This window comes from Carassius auratus, chromosome 25 (assembly GCF_003368295.1).
Source record: "Carassius auratus strain Wakin chromosome 25, ASM336829v1, whole genome shotgun sequence".
NCBI lineage: Eukaryota > Metazoa > Chordata > Actinopteri > Cypriniformes > Cyprinidae > Carassius > Carassius auratus.
This window is the reverse complement of record NC_039267.1, coordinates 10,355,627-10,378,985: the sequence shown is the minus strand read 5'-3', so window position 1 is coordinate 10,378,985 and position 23,359 is coordinate 10,355,627. Positions and strand designations below refer to the sequence as shown.

Below are 23,359 nucleotides of genomic sequence, written 5' to 3'. Positions count from 1 at the left end.
CAAAAACTTTGTAGCTGTAAGATGTTGTTAAATGTTAGATTTTTTTTATTTATTAAAAAGCATAAAGCTGAGTTTAATAATAGTTTAGACCTGTGTGAGTGGGATTCGAACCCCGGTCCAAATGAATGCATGAAAAAATCTGATTGGCTGTGATGTAATTTCCGCTCTTTGGCCAGCTGCTGCAGTCTGATTGGCTGTCAGCGCATGACAACTATTCGCGGCTGGCCCCCGCGGGGCGCTTGTGAATGGCTGATCTGAAAATGTGTTGAGCTGATCAGTCCATATTCAATTTGTAAAGCAACACACCCCGTTATAAAGCTGTTTAACAGCAGCGAGAATGCGGCGTCTGGGTTCAGTGCAGCAGAAGATCCCATGTGTTTTCCTGACGGAAGTGAGGAACGAACCATCCAGGAAACGCGACTGTCAGGTGGGTGAAATAAAACATTAATGTTTTCTGTACATATTATTCTCATGACTCATATTCTCATTAAACCCTGTAAACATTATAAATGCAGTCCGATTGCAATACAAGACAATGCATTACAATATGGCACATACGTCATTATTTTTAAATCATGTTCTCATTATTATTTTTGTTTTAGTGCACTGAACGAAGTTAACTGTCTCAAAGCCAATATGCATATTTAGTCTATTTAAAAAACACATTTAAAAGCAACTGGGGCTGATGAAAAAGTGATATACAATAAAGCATACTAAAAATAAAAACTAATTAATAAAAATGCACAGGTAAATTCATCATGCATTGCATATATATATGAGATTGGATATTATAATATTTTACTCATCTGGATCCCGCAGCAGTTTCAGGTGGTGGCCACTGAGAATGTGCACCCTGCTGCTCTTCAATCAGATGTTCACTGTGCTGTAGCAACCGAGAAGATCGATGGGACATGCTGCTATGTCACCACATACAGAGGTATAATGCGTCATAACGGGAGGCAAAGGGGGTTTTAATGTCGGATCATTGTTATGTAAAAAAGACATATTTTCAAATGTTGTGGGTTGATATCATTTTGTAAAGTTTTTTAAATAAGTTTATTATGCTTAACTAGGCATTTGATCAAAAATACACTAAAAAGAGTAGTAATGTTAAATATAAATTTACTTAATATTTAAAATAATATGTAATTTATTCCTTTGATGGCAAAGCAGAAAGCACTTACATGGTCCTTCAGAAAGCATTCTAAAATGCCGATTTCATCATCAATAAACATTTATTATTATTATGAATGTATTATGAAAAAAACTGCTGCAAAATATTTTTGTGGACTTTCTTCAGAAATCTTTGATGAATAGAAGGTTTGAAGGAACAGCATTTATAAATGTATAATATAAATATATATATATATATATATATATATATATATATGACAGAGAGAGAGATTAAATAGTGATATCCATATCCAAAATGAGGGTTTTTATGAATATTAATTTTATTATAATATTTTTGAAGGGGAGCCATGTCTCTGGGCTCGCTTGGATCGGAAACCCACCAAGCAGGCGGACAAGAGATTCAAAAAGTATCAGTATTCACAGAAGACCTGTAAAGGTATTTTGGAACAAATATTTTTTATTTCAGATTTTTGTAAATTATTCTTTTTGCATGATTGAACTTACATAAATGAACATTCCAACATGTTATTTCATGGGCTGACAAGAAACCGTCACAAAGCAGTGAATGAAAATGAAAGTTGTAAACATCAGATATTGTTTTATACTCTGCTAAATGACAGGATTTGTTTGGGACGTAGACAAAGATTTCCGTGAAGTGCCAGAATCCTGGATCGCTGCTCACAGAGTCCAGCATGAGAACGGCCAGCCAGTGCCGGACGAACATGGACACATACCAGGTGATTTAGAGTCTTGTGACCGTGACACCTGTACTGAGTGAAAATAATGGCTTAGATACATCTCTCATGAAGGTTGGGTTCCGGTGGATCAAACCAACAAGCAGTACTGCTGGCACGCCTCTGTGGTCAACTATGATGCTGGTGTCGCCCTCGTCCTGAAGACACACGAAGAGGATGAAGGATTGCTTGAAATTGTCAGCGTTCCTCTGGCAGACCTCATGGAGCAAACCCTTGAGCTTATTGGAACCAACATTAATGGAAATCCATATGGTGAATATATTTATTTATTTATTTATTTATTTATTTATTTAAGTCTCGTTTGCTCACCAAGGCTGCATTTATCGAATGTAAAATGCAGTAAAAATCTAATATTGTGAAATATTATTACAATTTAAAATTTTATTTATTCCTTTGATGGAAAGCTGAATTTTCAGGGTCATTACTCCAGTCTTCAGTGTCACATGATCCTTCAGAAACCATTCTAATGAAACAATGACAAGATTGTTTGTTTTTTCTCTCTCTCTGGATTCTTTGAATAGAAAGTAAAAAATTGCATAATTTATTTGAAATAGAAATAATTTGTAACATTGTTAAAGCTTTTACTCTCATTTACTCTTTTGAATGCTAGTTTAACTGTTAGGAAAGTAAACTGGGTGGAGTTCTGTTGATTTAGGACGCGGCTGACTGTGTGATTCTGTAGGTTTGGGAAGTAAGAAGCATCCAGTCCATGTCCTGGTGCCTCATGGGGTCCTGCGCATCCGGAACCCTCCTCCAGTGGAATTCCAGCAGCTATATTCCTGGTTTCAGGAATGCCAGGAGGGGCGAGTGGAGGGAATCGTGTGGCACTGTGATGATGGGACACTGGTCAAGGTAAATAAGGATTCATATAGGGCTGGTCAATAATTTAATATCAATATACACTCACTGGCCATTTTATTAGGTACACCTTGCTAGTACCGGGGTGGACCACCTTTTGCCTTCAGAACTGCCTTAATTCTTCGTGGCATAGTTTCAACAAGATGTTGGAAACATTCATCAGAGATTTTGGTCCATATTGACATGATAGCATCAGACAGTTGCTGCACATACATGATGTGAAGCTCCCGTTCCACCACATCCCACAGCTGCGCTATTGGGTTGAGATCTGGTGACTGTGGAGGCTATTTGAGTTCAGTGAACTCATTGTCATGTTCAAGAAACCAGTCTGAGATGATTTCAGCATTGTGAAATGGTGCATTATCCTGCTGGAAGTAGCCATCAGAAGACAGGTACACGGTTGTCATGAAAGTGATGGACATGGTAAGTAACAATACTCAGGTTGGCTGTGGCGTTTAAACAATAGTTAAATGGTACTAAGGGGCCCAAAGTGTGCCAAGAAAATTTCCCCCACACCATAACACCACCAGAAGCAGCCTGAACCGTTGAGACGAGGCAGGATGGATCCATGCTTTCATGTTCTTTACTCCAAATTCTGACCCCACCATCTGAATGTTGCAGCAGAAACAAGACTCCACTTTGGGATTTGATGTGTTGTGCGTTCAGAGATAGTATTCTGCATACCTTGGTTGTAACGAGTGATTATTTGAGTTACTGTTGCCTTTCTATCATCTCTAACCAGTCTGCCCATTCTCCTCTGACCTCTGACATCAACAAGGCATTTTCGTCTGGCATTTTTCAGCTGCTGCTCGCTGGATATTTTCTCTTTTTCGGACCATTCTCTGTAAACCCTGGAGATGGTTGTGCGTGAAAATCCCAGTAGATCTGCAGTTTTTGAAAGAATCATTCCATTCCACGTTCAAAGTCACTTAAATCCCCTTTCTTCTCCATTCTAATGCTCGGTTTGAACTTCAGCAAGTCGTCTTCACCACATCTAGATGCCTAAATGCACTGGGTTGCTGCCATGTGATTGGCTGATTAGCAATTTGTGTTACCAAGCAACTGAACCGGTGTACCTAATAAAGTGGACGGTGAGATTATATTGCAATATATATATATATATTTTTTTTTTTTCAATAACGGCGATATGATTTTTTTAAAACACATTTCTCATATTTCGTTGAATAAACATGAGCACTGCACGTTTCAAAATCAAAACGAGGAAAGGGTGTCTTATATAAATGTATCCTTGAAGGGAACCCACAATCGTCAGAAAGGTTTCGATGATATTTTCATTTGATCTGATAAAGCAGGGTTTATGAGCGCAGCGCTTCATTGCATACAGCAGTTACCGGAGAAAAAAAAAAGAAGCTGTTTCTGCCTCTCAGAAAGTGCTTCCTGCTATAAGAATAATCAGCCTATGTTATAGTTTAAAGTTAAAGATATTAACAAGGTGAGTCTGAGAAACTTATTTATTTGAGAGGGATTTCACATTTCTTGTTTGTGTGAAGGCTAACTATAAATAAAAAGTGATCATTAATTTATCTGTACCATTTTTAGTTTAATAAAACTAGGTTTCAATAGTGTTCTATGGTCTATTTGTAGGTACATACATCCCTTGTTGGTGTTCTTGTTAAAATATTGTTTATATCAGAATTATATAGTTTTGACTGAAATTAAGAGATATATTGTGATATAAATGTTGGCCATTTCGTCCAGCCCTAGGTTCATACATAAAACGGTCACTCATCTGCTGCTTCAGATGAAATCAAATCACTTTAACTCTTGCTCTCCAGATACACCGCCATCATCTCGGTTTGAAATGGCCTGTCGGTGACCCCTTCCTGAACACCAGACCTGTGGTCATCCACGTAGATGAAACGCCTGATCCAGATGCTTCTGAGAAGGACTTGTTCAAATCGTTTTCCAGCATAAACGGAAAACTCTTCAGCTGCATACGGGACATTCCCTTTGAACCCTGATCCATAAAATGAAACTACCAAACATTCCTGTGAAATCTGGTTTTAGCCAGAATGAAGAATCAGCATGAAATACAGATCAAAACTGCCTATTGCAAATTCCAACTGACACTTTGCTCATATATGCACTTTGATATGTGATCGCTTTATATTTGGCACTTTTTCTTTTTAAAATTGTATTTAAAAAAAACAATAATTCTGTTCAAATTCATTTCAGAGGATGGTTCAGCAATATGTATATAAATAAATACAACAAACTGACATTGATCGTCATTTATTACATGTAAAGAGTCTAAAAAATGAGGCAGTAATTGATAGATTCAGTTTCAGCTTATTCTAATAAGACCATAAAATCACAAATATTGTAAACTTTATATGAATTTTAGAAAAAAATAAATATGAACCTACTTGTGAAACATTGTACTTGAATATAAAGCGAAGCAACATTTGTACACCTTTGGCTCTAACTGAGCAGTAACAATAAAACCGAATGAGCTGAAAACCCATCTGATGTGTGTTAGCTGATAGACACGTCTATGGGACCGCCAGCTTCTTCAGCTGTTCCTCTAGGATGGTGTTTTTCTTCACCTTCAGATTATAGTTGAACTTCAGATCCTCAAGTTCCTCAGAAAAGTTTTCCAGCTCTCAGGTCCGCTTTCTCACTTCGTCCTAAAATAAAACATTTATAATGTGACTTGAGATCTAAAAACTGCAGAATATTTAGCCATTTTTCTCCAGGGATACCTGTATTTATTTATTTTTTCAGTATTTGCTGCCTTGATTTGTTTCTGGAGATCACTGTATCCTACAAAAGGAACAGGTAGATTATATATCTCTCATGTAGCCACAATATAAATTCTTCAGAAAATCAGTGGTGATCTTACCTGGTCCTGCTTTGTTGGTTCCAAACTGCTCATCGTAGCTTAGGATCTGGCCAAGAAGTTGAGCATTTTCCCTCTCGAGATGTTTATTGGCCAAATCAAATTGGGAAATATTTGGCAAAGAATGAGTTTAAGTCATTTCTTATGCTTGGAAGTATGTATATTTGCGCGCTTCACCTCAGGGACTGGTACTCTCTGACAAGGCCTTCATCAGTGGTCACTTCCACAGGGATATTCTTAAGCAGTTCCACCTGTTAATACGTATTAGGTTATCAGATCTCTGAGAAAAGGAGCATCTTAAGGCTGGAATGCACTACATTGGGACAGATTTTAAAACACATTTGCCAACTTTATAAATGGTTACAGAGAAATAAAAAAAAAGACTACCAGACTTTCAAGTCATTCTGAACACGACCAACTCAAGCAGAAACATGTGCCTGGTTGCTAGGAGACGCACGACAAACGAAAACAAGAAGTGTTCTAAAATTGGCTCAAAACAACAAACGTGTTACAGTAATGGAAGAATATGGGGATTTTAATAAATAGCTGAAGAAGTGTCTCACTTGTTCCTTTAACTGGCTGACCGTGTGTTGTGTGGCCTTCTCCTTAAGCTCCGCCTTTAGTTTCTCATTGGCTACTTCAAGGTTGGCCTTTGTAATCCTCAGCTTTTCTGCAGCTCCTGCTTCCTGCAGTTTGCCACAAAAACATATATACTGTATCATGTTATATTTAGAGCATGTTTTACTGATATGAAGGTAATGAAAAAAAAGGAACCTTTTTAATGTTTTTACGTATCTTTACATAATTTTCTCAATGACCTTGGTTTTTGACTCAAGTCGTGCATTTAGCTGTTCCTTTTGTTTTCCTTTCAGCTTTTCATATCCAGACTGTGACAAAAATAAAGATGCAAATCATTATGCCAAGTAGAAAATAACTATTTGTCACATCACATCACAATGATAAGAAATGTTGTTTGTGTGAATCAGCATATTAGAATGATTTCTGAAGGATCATGTGACACTGAGGACTGAAAATTCAGCTTTGGCATTATAGAATTAATACACTGATAATGATAAATGACATTTTAAAAGTATTATAATTGAAAAGAAATATATCTGTTATATGGTATTTTTTTTAATAAATTGTAGCCTTAAAAAAAATCTCTCAAAAACAAAAATTCTTACCGAGTCACAAGTTCAAAGCCAACAAAGCTATGGGGTTGAGAACTGGAAGCTTTGTGGGAGCGACCCATGTGTTAAGTAACCTTTCGAGCTTTCAATTTGCTTTGTTCTTTTTCACAAAAGGTGGTGACCTTCTGATTCTACAGGTCCAAGACATCACTTTTTATAACACCTGAATTCAGCTCCTTAGTGGGAGTACATTTTATGTTCTCACTTAAAACAGGGTCCACTACTTCCTCACGGATGAAGGACATGAACTCATCCATTGATGGTTCTTGAGGGACCACTTTAGGATCAACTGTGCTGAGTGCCATTTCTTCTTCTTCAAGTTCTTTAGATCCTGCAGATGTTTTCAAATTTAGGCTTGGATCGCCTTCAGATTTCAAAGACACTGTGTTGTTCTTCAGGTTCTTGCTCCTTATCTCTGTCTTGGTGGTCACCCTCCAGATGTTCTTTTGACATCTCTGGCTCTGTGTAAGTTTTGCTTTCTTCTGCGTTGGTCTTTTCCTTTTTCTAGCTAATCTTATTCAAGAAACTTATCTGTCATCTCTTCTGCAAATCCATTAGTCTTCCGCTCTTCCTCTGCATGTTCAGCCACTACTATATCTTTCTCTTGTCCTCCTTGAGCCTCATCTGGTTCCTCTATATCTTTCTCACCCAATCCCTCTTTTCTGTTGCCTTCTTCCTGTTCAGTTTTGTTCTCATTCACCAGATCTTCTTGTTCTACATCTACAAAGCTCTCTGTTTTCCTCATCTTGACTCACTTCTGCCGCACTCATTCTTCTGAATGAAGTTTGAGTTACTTTGTCCTCTGTAACTTCTATTTCCTTTTCAGGGATTGTCATTTACTAATGGAGACTGAATCTGTTCACTTTCACTAATATCAAAAGTCTTAGAATGAACAACTTTGGAGGACCTGAGAGCTGAGCCGAGATTGTGATGCCACGTGTTTTTTCAGAGATAGAATACAGGTATGAAGAAAGACTGAAATTAACAGGGTGAAATTCATGTTTTTTTTTTTTTTTTTTACTGTTGTGCAAAATGTTACACCTACAGATGGTCTGGATGAAGACTCTTTGGACAGTTGACTCTCCAGGGAGTGAAGCCTCTCCTCAAGATAACGGTTCCTGATGGTGATATTCTCCATTGAAGCATCACGGGGTAAAGCCTGCGGCTGCCTACAAAGCCAGCAGTACATATGAAACATTCCTCAAGACAACATAAATTAAACCTGAACAAATTGGCATGATTGCTAGGCAGAACACACTTTATCACTTTGATTTGCTGCTCCAGTTCAGCGTTCCTTCTTTGTAGCTCAGTCCAGGTCACTCCTCTGCCCTTTAGTTTCTTCTGGAGACCCACCTTCTCCTGCTCCAACCTTCAAAAACATCAGCCAACATAAATATGATAGGGAATCTTCAACGTTTGTTCTTACTCTTCAAATCAGAGAAATATAATTATTTATAATGATTACTATACTTTTTAATGACTATGTCAGAAACAAAGCTAGACAGTGACTTCACCACAAAATACGAAGTGTCAAAGAAGAGCTCAAATAAACATCTGGCATCAAAAAAGCTTCTTTAGACTTCTTCCACACCATTTTCTGCTGATAATTTAAACATTTTCTTGCAGTAAATGCAATTCTAGTCCATCTTGTTCAGGCACTAGTCTTGTAACTGTGTGTCCATCAATCTCAACCTGAGCCTGCACAGACAAACATACACACATAGACACAAATATATCTTTACACATATTTATTTAGACTCTCTTTAGTCTCATTTTAGTCTTGTACTTGAACTTTGTAATTGTAAAAAAGCTGAGAAGACTATGATTAAATACACTTTTGTATTTGTTTTTTCCAAGGACCACAAACTGATAAGTGCTATGATCTGCACAATGTTGTCTAGACATATTCACTGTCGTCAAAGAAAGGCTTTGTTACACCAGACACTGAGCAGAAGTTTTTGAGCCACTGGTAGAATTACTCAAGAACAGCGAGACATACATTTCTTGACCTTAACCGTAAATGGTACAAGTGAACAGGGGTGGAAAACACATGTGGTCTGACCTGAAGGCCGCTGCGGAGCCTCTGGATCTTCTTCTTCAGCTCATTCTAACTGATCCTTCAGAAACTGTTTTTCACTCCGCAGCTTGTTATCTGATTTCTGGCTCCTCTGCAAATCCTTGTTTAAGCTCTCCAGCTCCTCTCTCAGCGTGTTTTCTCTGGCTTTCGCTGCTCGTACGCCATCCTTAGCCTGCTGGAGCTCCTCATTAAGCTCTTTCACACATGTCTGAGGAGGAGCACAGGGACATAGAACATTTGTTGGTTAGGGTTGGGATAAAATTCTGTCATCTTGAAATTTTAAGGGTGTTTTTAAAACCAGAAAGTCAAAAGTTCATTGGTTGCTCTCATCAATGAACTGTTCAATAGCATTTTTTAAAAACGTGATTGAAAAAATGATTAATAAAAGCAACTGACCAATGCTTTTAAAAATACGTTATGAGTATTATATTTTACATTTTACATTTTAAACAAATAAACCAATTTAAACTGAATTTAGTAGAAGGGAATCCAAGGCACTCTTCTTTAGAAAATTATAAAAAGCCTTTATTGAACTGGCTATTTCATGATAGAAAATTTAAAAGACATAGGGAAAAAAAACACACGCGCACATGAAAAAACTTTTCCAGAACAGAATGAACAACATTTGGGTGAAATTTCATGAGCAAAAAATGCCCTCGTTAAATATTTCCAATAGCACAGCTTTCTATTGAAATGATGTGACTGCACATTTACTGTAGTTGTACCTTCAGCTGTTTCCCTTGAGGGCCAGCTGAGTCTTCAACCGCTCCACAAGGTTCTTCATTGGCTTCTTTCTGGGCCTCTAGCTGCGGAGGAAATGCAGCTCTTTCTCAGTCTGAATGCCTCCTGGGACAGACCCTTCGTTTGGACAAGACTTGGAAATGAAAACTCGTTAAAAGTGGTACAAGGAATAAATGTCTTGATATTTAACTTGTTTTCATTTCTCACCTGGCTATTTCTGTAGCGTGCTCCATTGCTTGTGCCGTCACCGGTTTCTGTTGGGCTTGTGTGTCAGGGAGGAGAGCAAACTGTCCTGCTCAGCCACCGTCCGCTCCATTTCTGCCAAATGCACCAAGTGTTTATTGGTCGGTACAGTGATGGTGGGTTTCTTCATTAGGTCCTAGAGAAGACTAAAATAGAGTAGCGTACTAAATATGATAGCTGCCATGATTGATAATATTATAAATATATCAAGTGCACTATAAATGTGTTCTTTCTTGATCCGTTTCTGGCACTCTATCTTAAGATTAGCTTAATAATGAATACTACCAGAGCGGTCTGTTTGAAATGGTTCAGCGGTGTGTCCAGATAGACGTCCAGTTTTTGATTCAGTGCCCTGACCTCTTCCTCATGCCTTCTGGCAATCTCTCCCTGCTCCTGGGAAAATAAAAATGAAGATACATGAGCTTTTATATGGTTATAATGTGAAATATGGATCAGCAAGCCTCAGTTTTGAACTTAAATAGGCACCCTGCAGGTCTTTGCTAACAGGTTCTGGTACTTCTTGAGAATCTCTTTTTGATCCAGACACCCTTGTAGGTTGTTAATGGTCTATCAGGGTCCTCTTGTTTGCTCAGGTCAGCCAGGAGTTTCTGTCTCTCAGCAGCGGCTGGTGGGCGAATCCTCAGTTCATTGATCACTTTGTCTCGGGATAAGTCATTCTGTTCTGATGAACATAAAGCAGCTTCTTTGTCTTTCAGCTTCTGCTCAGAAAATTATGAGAAAAGTCTTAAAATCAAGGTTTATAATTGCTAAAGCTGACTTAAATAATTTGCCCAGTCACTTGATGGATAAAAAAAAGTACCTCTTCCAGAATTTTGCAGGTGGCTTTTGTCTCAAGGATGGTACGAACCTGCTCTTTGATTTTTCCAAGAGTGTAGTCCAGCTGGTGCGCTAAAGGCTGATCTGGATCAGGTAGAGAGCCTGTGGCAGCCTCAAATTAAACCCAAACAAGACAAGTTAAGTTTAATTTAAACCGTAGTTCAGTAAACTGTAAAAAATACCTTTTTGAAGTCTGCCAAGAGTCAGTGTTGATGGCACATTCTGAGCTGTACTTCATTCTTCATTCAGACTTCATTCTGCCATTTCTCATAGATGTCAAATTGGCGCTCAGATTGCACTTCTCTCTAAACCCACAACAGTTGCTGCTCCTTGAGAAGTTAATACAATGATAATAAATAAGATTAGAAATCTTGAATGACGCATGCTCAGTACTGTTAAAATGATTAAAAGCCAAACTGACACTATTCAGCTGCACCAGCTCCTCTGCCAAGCCACAGATGGTGCGTTCCTGCTCAGCCACAGTGTTCTTAAGGTATTCGATCTCTTCCCGCTCTCTGCTCTGCCTCATTTCCAACAGACGAACCAACTCCAGCTTCTTATGCCACTCACTCAGCTGTAGGGGTTGATATTAAGCTGTAAACAGTTCTGGAGTGTACACTACTGTTTATGGGAACAATTTATTTTATTAATAGGAGTCACATAACTCATGTCAATAATTAAGAAGTAAATCTAATAAAGTCTGTAAGAAATATAGGAAAAATAAAGAATTATATTTTTCCTAGTTTTTTTTAATATATATATATATATATATATATATATATATATATATATATATATATATATATATATATATATATATTTTTTTGTGTACACAATATATATATATATATATATATATATATATATGTATGTATGTATGTATGTATGTACTGTGTATATTTATTATGTATATATAAATACACACACCTGCATGTATATATTTAAGAAAAAATATGTTATGTTTATATATAATATAAATTATATGAGTATACATATATACATGTAAATACATGTAAATATTATTTATATGTGTGACTTCTTTATATATACATAGTACACATACATATATTATATAAACAAAAATGTTTATTTTGGATGCAATAAATCATTATCGTTGCCCAGCACTATTATTTTCATGACAATAAAGCACTTTTTTATTACTGTGACGCAAAATACTATATAACAAAGATTACATAATACAGTCAATAATCTAATGAAAGTCATTATTAAAAAAAAATAAAAAATGAATTTGTGTAAAATGATCTTAAAACAGTGTGTAAATACAAAAATGAAAGAAAAGGTTTTAGGCTTATGTGGTAAAATATGATCTTTTTGTAAGATTCTATAAAATATATATTTAAAAAAATATTAATAATAATATTAAATATAAAAAGAAACAACAAAATATTTCATATACATCAAATAAATATGTTAATAATTATAATTATATACAGTACTGTGCAAAATCTTAGGCCACTAGTATTTTCACCAACAATTAATGGTTTTAAGTCAGTTATTTCTATGTTTTACTGTAGTGTGTCAGTAGGAAATATCAGTTCACATTTCCAAACATTATTTTTGCCATTAAAAAGTAATAATCCTTGTTTGCACCAGGAGTCTGCCAGCAGCCAGTGCTCCACACAGAGAGCTGATCTGTTCATCATCAGTCTGTCTGGAATAACATGAAGAAACAGAACAAACTGAGACAGACTCAATCCAGAAGAACTGTGGCAATGTCTCCAAGACGCTTCAAGAAACCTACAAAGCTCCCTGAAAAACAAAAGCACACCAAATGTTGATTTAATTTAGTTAACTTAATAGAGGTTCATTAATAAAATCTATTTATGGCATTATTTTTGATGGCATCCTCACTTTACTGCATTTTTACAAAAGTGCCTAAAACTTTGCACATTACTGTAGCTTTTTTTAGCTTTCTTGAAGTGTCTTGGAGACATTGCCACAGTTCTCCTGGATTGAGTCTGTCTCAGTTTGTTGTTTCCAGTCGTGCTGATATTTTCCCAGGCCTGCTCCAAACTTTCTCCTTGCTGATCTCAAGCTCTTTATTGATGGAGTTAATGCACTCACGTAAAGACACATTCTCTTTCTGTAAGGAATGGAAAAACAAAGAAGGTCCTTATAGATTGCTTAATGTAACCTGTAAGCGATGAACCTCCAAGGGCTCCAGAGTGGTTGTCTTCTGAACAAGGAGATTGTCTTTCTGTAGGAGGTTTCTGCTGTGTAGTGTTTGTTGGCTCTCTCCAGCTCTGATACAGAAACACTACCATCAAGATTTCAGCAGTGCGGCCATTTTACAGTCAGTTAGTGTCAGTTACAGCCCAGAGCTCGTGTAATGTCGGGTCAGACACTTCTTCTGTCATTTTTGTTTGTTAGCAAGTCATTAAAAAATCCTTTTAATTTCGGGTGAAAATAATCAACTATGTCTTTAAGAAACTTACATTGTACTCTTTGTCTGCATCCACCTCCTTTTGTTCCTCGAATTTGGATATCAGTTCGGCAAAAGAGTGTCTCTTTCTGCCAAGACTCCCTCTCGCTGAATCAGAGCACACGAGGGGATGCAGAATCATGCTTTATTGGTCACTGAACATGTGTGTAATTGCACATGTTTTATAAGCAATATTTTTGGATCAGCATACCTCTACACAATATTTTATCATATAAACTCTCCTCCTGGCTCAGCATACCTTTGATACTCCTTGTAAAGTAGTCCTTGTTGATGGCGGATCACTGCAAATCTCCTTTTGTATTCTTCAAGAGCCGAGCTGGGCTGCTCAGTGGAATCTTTTTTGTTTTTGATCTCCTGAACATCCACAGTCGGGACCTCTTAATATTATGTGCGTTACATCTGGTTTCTGTTATAATGTGATACAGTAACTGGACTGAAACACACACACACACACACACACACACACACACCTGTAGGAATTGTATCATGTATTCATTGAGAGCGTTGTTGACCTTGCCACTATCTACAAAAAAACAAAAAAAAAACATGTACATATAAAAGAGATTGTTTCATTTTTTTTTTTTTTAGATCAGTAAAAGTTTAAAGCTGCACTCCTTAACTTTGTTTTTTTGTTAGAAATGATCTGAAATCAATATTTGAACAAGTACATGAGTACTTTAATAAAGAAGTTGTCTTTTCTTTACTTTTTCGCAAAGAAAATAATTCCACATATAACTGTAATTGCAGGTTTTTAAACAGAGATGGCGACAAAGAGGCAAAACTTATAGACTGCAGCTTTTCAGTTGGTAATTTAAATAAATAAATTCTCATTAGCTTTTGTTACTGATTGAGATTGTTTGCTGCCTCCTCTCTAGCTGCTTCATCTCCTGCCATAGCTCCTCGTTGTGGCTTGCATCAAACTTTCTCTCGGTGTACTTCATCTTCAGAGACTAAGATAAACACAGTTATCACTGATATATGTTGTGACAGGATATTTATTTCACTTTGCTGCAACAGGGAGCAAAAACTTCATATTTAAATACGATTTTAAAAAGTTGTTAAAGTGTGTGTTAAATTATCACAGATTGATTAGGATGACTAATCACCAGGTCTACACAAAATCTATGCTTGCAGAAAGCTAATGGGAACTTCGCAGATTTCCACAGAATTTGACTAGCTGTCGCTACTTGCATTTGCATCAATTTTCCCCACTACAACTGCATTTTGTAAAGATTTTTATTATTATATTTTTTTGTGTGTCAAATTTAAGCTAAAATGATCATCTTTACAGCAACCAATGAGAGTGTTGCACTCTCAGCTCAGTTAAACACATTTTACCACAGTAAGGCCATTAAATTTATAATTTTACATTTAAATGTACAATTTAAGTAATTAAGTAATTTACAATTATTTAAAAATACAATATTTTATTGCCATATAAATATTTTTTATTAAATACTGTATTATTTATTTTATGTAAATGTATTAAATTGCATGATTACATTTATTAAATTTATTATTCATTTATAAATGATAACAATTAATTTTTTCACACCTATAATTGTATTCCATTAAATACTGTATTAAATTATGATGTATAATTTGACATTCACATTTGTTATTTTAAAATGCATAATTATTACATTTATTATTTATTTTAAAGTAGTTTTATTTGTAATATTTTAACTAGCATTTATAGCTTTAAATGCATATATATTTAATTTGTTTGATTATTATTAATATAAAAAGATAAAATAAAATATTAATAATAATTGTATTATTAATATTACTTTTTTATTTATTATATATTTAACTAGCATTTATAACTTTAAATTAATAATTATAGATTTTATTATTAATTTCTACATTATAAAAATATAATTTCGTATTATTTTCACACAGTTATATTTTCCCTTTATATATTTTATATTCCTCATAAAATATATCATTTTATATTCAAAATTATTCTAGGCAATTACTGCATAATTGTAAAATGTATCCTTTTTTGCATATGTTCTTATTGCATATGTTTATTGCCTATACATGTGCTTTACCAAATTATTATTATTATTTCTCACAAATATATTTCACACAAATGTACTTAAATACTACAAAAAATAATTGTGCAATACTACACAGATTTAGTGTGGGCCCACTGACTGTGGGTGAACGGCTGGGAATGCTGACGCCAGTGGATGTGGGTGTTTTCTTCTAAATGTGTCCTCTATGGCCTGCAAAATCTCTTTCAGGCTCTGCTCCAGCTGTTTATTCTCATTTAGCATTTCATTCACTGCAGGAGAGAGAGAAACATTATAGTCACAGACACCACCTGACACTGCAAGTATGCAAAGGTCACACGGTGATGCTGCTCACATCTGCCTTTGAACTGGGTGGATTCTGTTCTCTTGAGCTTAAGTTCTTTCTCTCTGTTGCTCAACTCTTTCTGCAGATGCTCGTTCTGAAAATCAAACGGGTTGTTAGCTTAGTTTTAATGATTATGATGTTCAAAACTCATTATTTTCTTACTTTGCGTTTCATCTCTTCATTGGTGGATCGAGAAACAGGCCTCTCGCTAAAAGATCTGCTGGGCTTTTCTTCAACACTGTCATCAAGCAGTGAACTACTAACTATTGAGGTTCATGTGAATAGGACATGTGTATGTAACTGATATGCACCATCTTGGAGATAATTTCTCACCTTAGTCCTTCACCACTGCACGAATGTTTTGTTTCAGCTCGAGCCTTTCCTTCTCCAGACACTCAATCGAAGGAGAGTCCCATTAGGGGTCATGAGCAACATTAAAGAGGGCTAACGGACAAAAATCAGACCATAAAGATAACATTAATCGGTTTTACCTCGTTCAGCAGGATCTGGTTCTCTGCTTTGTACGGTCTCTGCTTCAAAACCTTTGATCTCTGGAATTCATTCAAATCCAGTTCTTCCTTCAGATTTAATCCTGGTGTCAATGAGAGTCAAAGCAGATTTTTATCTTGTGAATTCAACAAGGGATATGAAAACAATCTAATATGTCTGGGTGTAGAGATCATTTATACGGGATTCCTGAAAGAATAAAAGCAGGCTGAGAAAACTTACCAAGGCGTTCTCGTAGGTCTTCATTCTCATCTAGCACATTGTTGATTTTGATCTCCAGTTGGTTTGTCTCTTTTATCATGGATTCGATTTCCCGATCTCTCACTCGGATTTGATGTTTACATTCTTTGATCTCAGTGATGGCAGCTTCCAAACCATCCGTCCCCTGAAAGACAGTGGAGTGTTTCAAACCAAACTTCTTTTTAAGTATACTGTAAAATTCTATAGAATAAACTGACTCGTTTGTTTTCTGAATGTTTACCATTTGAGTCATTTGTGATTTGTGAAAACTTTAGAATTTGCATGAAACTTTAGAAGTTGCCCAAAGTTGCCTATTGCTAGAATCTAGTAAGGATGATAAATCAATAAATTATAAATCATTTTATTCATATAATTATTTATAAATTATTGAAAATATTCACATTTTCATTAAATATGTCAAAAATTTGCCCATAATTGAATAGTAGAATAGCAAAGATAGATGTAATAGATTAAAAATTAATAAAAATGATGATAAACATGTCAAATAAAATCTTTATGTTTATGTTCATTATAAGTTTATAATGGGCAACTTCTGCTTTTAGATCCAAGAAAAAGACCTTGTAAAGTTGCTTTGTGTCTTCACCAAGTTTAAGACGCCATTGGAAAATCAGGTACCGTAATTAAGAATATTTATATAGCAACCCCAAAAATAATTTCAACTTGTAATAGGAGTGAATTTTCCACCACTGAAAGTGCAAAGGGATAGACTCCCAGACTCATAGAGACCGGTTCGACTGAGGGTGTCTTTGAGCTCTTCGTCTTTGTCTCTAGCATCAAGATCAGCCTTCAGAGCTCTCCTCTCAGCCGCCTGCAGTTTAGAGCTCAAGTCTTAATCTTTCTTTGCCCATTTCTTCAGCTCCTCGATGAGCGCAGCATTCTTTTCCATTTCTGTTGTGTACTGCTTGACTGGCTCAGACAGCATCTTGATCTGGTTGTCCCTCTCTTGCAAAGCCTTTTGAAGTCAAACACAAAGTCAATGACTTCCTTAACCCCCGTTGGGATAAAATAAGATGAAGCAATATGATGGAAACAGATGAGTGATGACAGATGACAGATGTAAAGAATGACACATAAAGCAAAGGAAATGAAAAACAGAGCGACTCACGCCACACAGTTCATATATGACCTGACTTGGCCGAGTGGTAAACAAAAGAGAATGGAAAAAGGGAACATTTGGAAGCCAATGAAGCAGTAATGAATAAAAGGAGAGTGCATCAAAAAGAACACACAAACAGAGAGAGACATGATACCGCACACAAACTAAGTCAGATGGAGACCTGTTCCACACATCCTGTGTCTGTGGCCAGTTTCAACGGAAATATTAATAGGATCCAGCATTCACGCTGTGTTCAGAAGCATCACAGTGGCCATGAGGAGTTCTGCCCCTGAAATATTTTTGTAATTTGTCATATATAAAACACACTAAAAATGCACTATAAACCTACTGATCAACACCATTTTTTGCACAAAATAAAAGAGGGACACATTGTTTAAAAAAATGCATCCGGCAGGCTTCATTCCACACGCAGTGACAAAAAACAAAACAAAAAACGGTTTATAGCTACACTATGTTTTATTTCTTATAAATTCATTCAAATATGGCCACTTCCTAATGTAAATAACATTTTAACAATAATCAAGTTTGTTAAAATTATCAGTGGACAACTTCAAATACATATATGATAAATATTATTAAAGAAGTGCTATTCAAGAAACTATTTAATGTAATAGTCCAAAAATGACTTATTTCCAGTATTTATTATGTATTTTGTCATGATGCCGCAAACGCAGGATTTGTCAAACAGGCCTGAGACAACAGGTATGTTTCCATTACCTTTCAAATAGTGCAAATTTAAATTGCGGATTGAAAATATGCCTAAACGGAAACATGTCAATTTAGCAAAAACTCCTAAATATTGCTATAACGTGTTTACGCTCCCATGAGGTGGTTTTTCAGGTAATGCGAAAAACGAATTATTCGCAAAACTGCAATGGAAGGTTTTTTTTTTCTTTTTTTTTTCGCTTCTATAGGTCACATGGCTTATAAAAAAAAGTTCTATGATCATTCTTCAACTGTACTATAACCTCCAAAATCCATTGCCATGACTTATCGCAAGAGGCAAAAGATTACATTTTAGTCGTATAACATTGGTTTATAGAAACGCCAACATTTTGCTATATTTTTTTATCTACATTTATAAAACATTGCCAAAGTTTGACGTGCCTATTGAGACACACCTTTTATCTTAATTAATAGGCTAAAAAATAAAGCCAAGTGGAATAATATGTTTGGTTGATATATCAAAAATATATCAGAGAAAGAAATACAAATAATGACTGAGTATTAAAATACCATCACCCTACATACGTGATTAATGAATTGAGCTTAAATTCTGAAATTATCATTTCTTATCAAAACACAAGTTTATATATACCCAGTGTATAATTTATATTTGGTTTGCTTGTTTTCTATTTTAATATATTTTAAAATGACATTTATTCCTGTGATTGCAAAGCTGAATTTACAGCATCATTATTCCAGTCTTCAGTGTTACATGATCCTTCAGAAATCATTCTAATCGGCTGATTTGCTGCTCAAGAAACATTTCACCTGCTGCAGTGCGATGTTGTTTGGTCAGAGTCGAAGTCTCTCCTCCAAGTCTCTGATCATCTGCAAACACTCCAAAATTTCCAAATCTTTCCCTGATAAAATCCTATGAAACACAAACAAATACATGACATTTTACAGCATCTAGAACTTTCTCAACTACCAAAGGAATAAAACGGGCATTTCCCTCATTTCACATTGTTCACACTCTGACAGTGTTGGTCTACGGTTTGCCAGGATGTGTGAGACTATTCTGCTGGTTAGACTTTTGGCACTGATTTATTTTACTGCTTAGAGGCTTGGCATGATGTTGACAAACCAGGCAGTAATTGAGCAACTCTAATCACTAGTTGTTCAGCTTTTTGGGCCTTTTCCATCAGATAACATGTCTATTGAGTTACAATGGAAATAGTGCTTGGAGTCGTAGTAGTGTCAGGATGTTAAATATGGCACTTGTTTGTTAATCTGATATTCCTCTACAGCAGCAATTTGTATTCCATTTGTTATGTGTCATAAATGTTAGAAACAGTAGAACTTTTGAGTGTTTTAACTCTCTCAATCAGGATACGTGAACTTTATATGTGTCTGGAGTTTATTCTTTGTTTACTTTGAACTAGCCTGTAAAAATATCCTCCATTCCACATTTTTATAAGCTGAATTGCATGGAGATGCATGTTAGCACACTGTAAAAAAAAAAAAATCTAATTTTTTGGATTGTTTGCTTAGATGACAAAATTGTTGGTCGAGTCTGGCACAAAAGCAAATATTTAACCTTTTGTTCAGAACTTTAGAAAAATGACTCCTCAAAGACGTCAGCAATTTTAGACAGGTAAAAGCTCAGTCAACCAAAAGAAAAACAACAACAGCCACTTCTGCAGTGGTGAGACAAAGGGGAAAGTTCATGAACTTGACCTCATTTGAATATAAACTGGTTTTAGTTGTCAAAGCTGACAGTAACGAGTTTCGGCTCACCTTCCGCTCTTCAACTTTGGCGTTAACGGCAGCCATAACCGGGTCATCCTCTTCAACTCAAACCTGGATTCATCCATTTAGCTCTCTGACCTTCAAAAAGACATCTGTCTGCTGGACTGCGATCTTCATCTTGTTGTATTCATCCGTCATCTTCTCCATCTCCTTCACAGATTCCTCCAGATTCTTCTGTGGGTTAGCAGCCATGTCCTCGGCATCCTGGGATTAGGGAGAATTTATGGATCACAACATGATGATGACACATATTGAAACATGCTTTTAAAGGATACATGTACAGGACTCTCCTTGCTACTTTTGAAATGGAAGATACCATCAAGAATGAAAACCCACCACAACAAAAATAACCTGAACACATTTTGGTGTCACATTTATATATAACAAAGTGCAGAAAACAATATATGGACAAAACTGAAGTGGGCTACTGAAGTGTATATGTGTACACATTAAGAGTGTAAATAAAAATAAATTATATATATTTATATATTATGTCAAATGATTAATCACGATTAATTGTGTCCAAAATAAAAGTTTTTGTTTACATTATGTGTGTGTACTGTGTATATTTATTATGCATATATAAATATATACACATATATATGTATGTATATATTTAGAAAGTATTTACATGTATTTACAATTTATAATTTAAATGTAATTATATTTAATATAGAAACATAAAATTGTAAATTTTTCTTAATGCTTTTTTAAAAAAAATCTTAAATATATACATGCATGTGTGTGTATTTACATATACTTTATAAATACAAACAGCATACAAACATATAATATCTAAACAAAAACGCTTATTTTGTGAATAATCATTTGACAGCACTAATATACTTTGTATAAATATAAAATTTTTCACTGTGTAAATTTATTTTCATCTTTTCAGTTTATGTTTATGCAAAAATTATAAATGTGTAACATAAGTGTCAAATATGTCTAATTTAAAGAAGTCCTGAGACATTAAGGCCCTTTTGCACCAAGAACGATAACTATAAAGATAACGATAAAGATATAGTTCTAAAAATCATTCTCAATATTAAAGAATAGCAGTAGTAGTTCACACCACAACTATAACGACAAAGAGAAACAATATCATTGGAATCATTTGAACATTTACAGCCAATCAGAATCCATCCTGCTGTAACGAGCTTGATAATTTAAAGTGGCAGACAAGCGTGTGCTTTGATTAAACAGACGATATCGTTCACTGGTGGAGATGCTAATATCCTTATCTTTATAGTTATCCTTCTTGGTGTGAAAGGACCTTTCGAGGTGTATTTATCTAGACATGTTATGATGGCATTATATGGCAGGCTGAAGGTGATTTGGGGATCACCTGCAGGTCCTCCATGCACTGGTAGAGCTGTTGGTTGGCTTTGGTAAGTCTCCTCTGAGTCTCATCGCTCTCCTCTTTGGTCTGAAGAGGCTCGCTCTACTCTGCTTCCTTTCTGTAGGACTCCACATCCTGTTGCAATTGCTCGTTCTGCAGTAACGAGTAAAACCATTATTCAACCTGCTGTCAAGCATGATTAATTACTAAATGAGTTGATGACATAAATCATTACAGGGTGTCATATTACTTAATTCACAGCCCTTTTGAATTCACCATTCCAGACGTTTGACTCGCATTGCAGTAGTGTGGATTCAGTTTCTTTAATTGCACAGTCGTAAAGCCATCACTCAGGGCTTGGTAATAAAGTTGGCCAGTTCCAGAGAGTTTCGGGCCAGCTCTACCACAGAAACTTGCTCAAAGGATATCGAAGGAAATGTGATGTGCAGAACAACTATAGTTTTAACAGGCAGCAACACACAAGGATAGTTGTTAGATAATTCAACACATATTTTACATCCCAAATCCTAGGCAATACCTAAACTTAACTAAAATAAATGACCTTACTAACTATTAATAAGCAGAAAATTAGGAGTTTATTGAGGCATAGTTAATGGTTACTTAACAGTGAAAATTGAACCTTAAAATAAAGTGTGATTGGTAATTTCAGCCTTGCTATGTATACTGGATTTTTAAGTCTAAAACTATTTACTGAAGAATTTTAAGATTGAGATTTGAAATCTCTCACGGACATGTTATGCATTCAGAAAAACTAATTGCTGTTGATGTCATATACAGAATTCATGATGAATTAAGATTTAAACCATGTTTCATAAATGAAAATATTTTTTTTTTGTAAGTGACCTTGAGTCAGAAAAACAAACAAACAAACACTCACTTAATTCATTTTTAAATTTTTTTTTTTTTTTTTTTTTTGAACACTACTTTTTTGATACCTTGCAGGCACTGTTTTTTCCTGTGGGAAATGCAAATTGAATAATGACTGTATACAGCAATACTTGCTTGCTCTGCACCAGCACCGTCTACAACCTCATAAGCACATGAAATTTCATCCAGTTTCATCGGAGGGGCAATAAGACTTCCAATGTAACATCTAGACTGGCTCACACAGTACTATTAGAATGACTTACATCAAGTACAGATGGACTTCAGTGACCAGAAAAGTATTAGTAAAAGAAATGCAAAGCTTTCCAACTGAAAGAATTCGATGTGTGGTGACGGTGAGTCTTACCCTCAGGAGTGTTTGTGAGATTCCAAAGAGCTGAATATTTCTCTGAATCATCTGCTTTCAGGTCCCGTGGTTTGACCTACGTGGGAAAGAAAGCAAGATTGTCAGATGAATTTTCAGGGATTAGGATGTTTTTGTCCCTCACACATTACAATAAGCAGATGTCAGTCTGGAAGCAAAGCAAAGATATAGATCTTCAGCATTTTTTCCAGCTCTAGATTTTTTTTCTTTCTTGCTAGATCAAAAAATTTTCTTATTATATAACCTAAATAATAATAAAAAAAAACTTATGTATATATATATTATATATATATTAGTGCTGTCAAACAATTAATTGCGATTAATCACATCCAAAATAAAAGTTTTTGTTTGCATAATATATTTTTTGTATACTGTTTATTATATATATATATGTGTGTGTGTGTGTGTGTGTGTGTGTGTGTAGAGAGAGAGGGAGAGAGAGAGAGAGAGAGAGAGAAATACACACATATTCAGTATATATTTTGAAAATATGTGCATGTATCTACATTTATATTATTACAAAGTTAACAAAAACGTATATATATATATATATATATATATATATATATATATATATATATATATATATATATATATATATATATAATATCATATCTGAAATCTAACAGGTTAAATGTTGTTCAGTTCAGCGCTGTAGGAAGTTTATACAAAATCTGAAAGATACCTGCAGCTTCCAGTCTGATGAGAGCAAAAGATGATGAGACCATCTGTGATTTTATTTTGATGGTAAGTGTATCGTTTTAAGGCATAAAAGCAGCTTGGGTTCTTGTTTTAACGCCGTACGATTTCTGACACTCATTAAATAATTCCCCATTAAGCGGTGCGTCCATTTCACACACACAC

At 35.3% G+C, this 23,359-nt stretch overlaps 1 protein-coding gene and 1 pseudogene across 3 annotated transcripts; one reads left to right on the top strand and one right to left on the bottom strand.

Moving 5' to 3' along the window:
* The first annotated feature begins 226 nt into the window (after positions 1-226).
* Positions 227-5,232, top strand: LOC113043235 (uncharacterized protein C12orf29 homolog). Of its 3 annotated transcripts, none has more exons than XM_026202478.1 (7): positions 227-427; positions 820-937; positions 1,475-1,570; positions 1,755-1,871; positions 1,944-2,141; positions 2,572-2,741; positions 4,544-5,232. In XM_026202478.1, exons 1-7 carry the CDS (start codon positions 338-340, stop codon positions 4,727-4,729), a joined length of 975 nt encoding a protein of 324 aa, XP_026058263.1. In that variant the 5' UTR covers positions 227-337; the 3' UTR covers positions 4,730-5,232. The 3 variants fall into 3 exon arrangements, with proteins under 3 accessions (XP_026058263.1, XP_026058265.1, XP_026058264.1); XM_026202480.1 differs by having other exon boundaries at positions 286-427; positions 1,773-1,871; XM_026202479.1 differs by having other exon boundaries at positions 290-427; positions 823-937.
* A 136-nt stretch (positions 5,233-5,368) lies between these two features.
* LOC113042842 (centrosomal protein of 290 kDa-like) lies at positions 5,369-23,339 on the bottom strand (annotated as a pseudogene).
* Between the last annotated feature and the right edge of the window lie 20 nt (positions 23,340-23,359).

Excerpts from the sequence above, each read along its gene's own strand:
- LOC113043235 (XM_026202478.1), top strand. The coding sequence starts at position 338 with ATGCGGCGTCTGGGTTCAGTGCAGCAGAAGATCCCATGTGTTTTCCTG. Across the intron at positions 1,571-1,754 it reads TTCACAGAAGACCTGTAAAG|GATTTGTTTGGGACGTAGAC; the intron begins GTATTTTGGAAC and ends GCTAAATGACAG. Across the intron at positions 1,872-1,943 it reads CGAACATGGACACATACCAG|GTTGGGTTCCGGTGGATCAA; the intron begins GTGATTTAGAGT and ends TCTCTCATGAAG.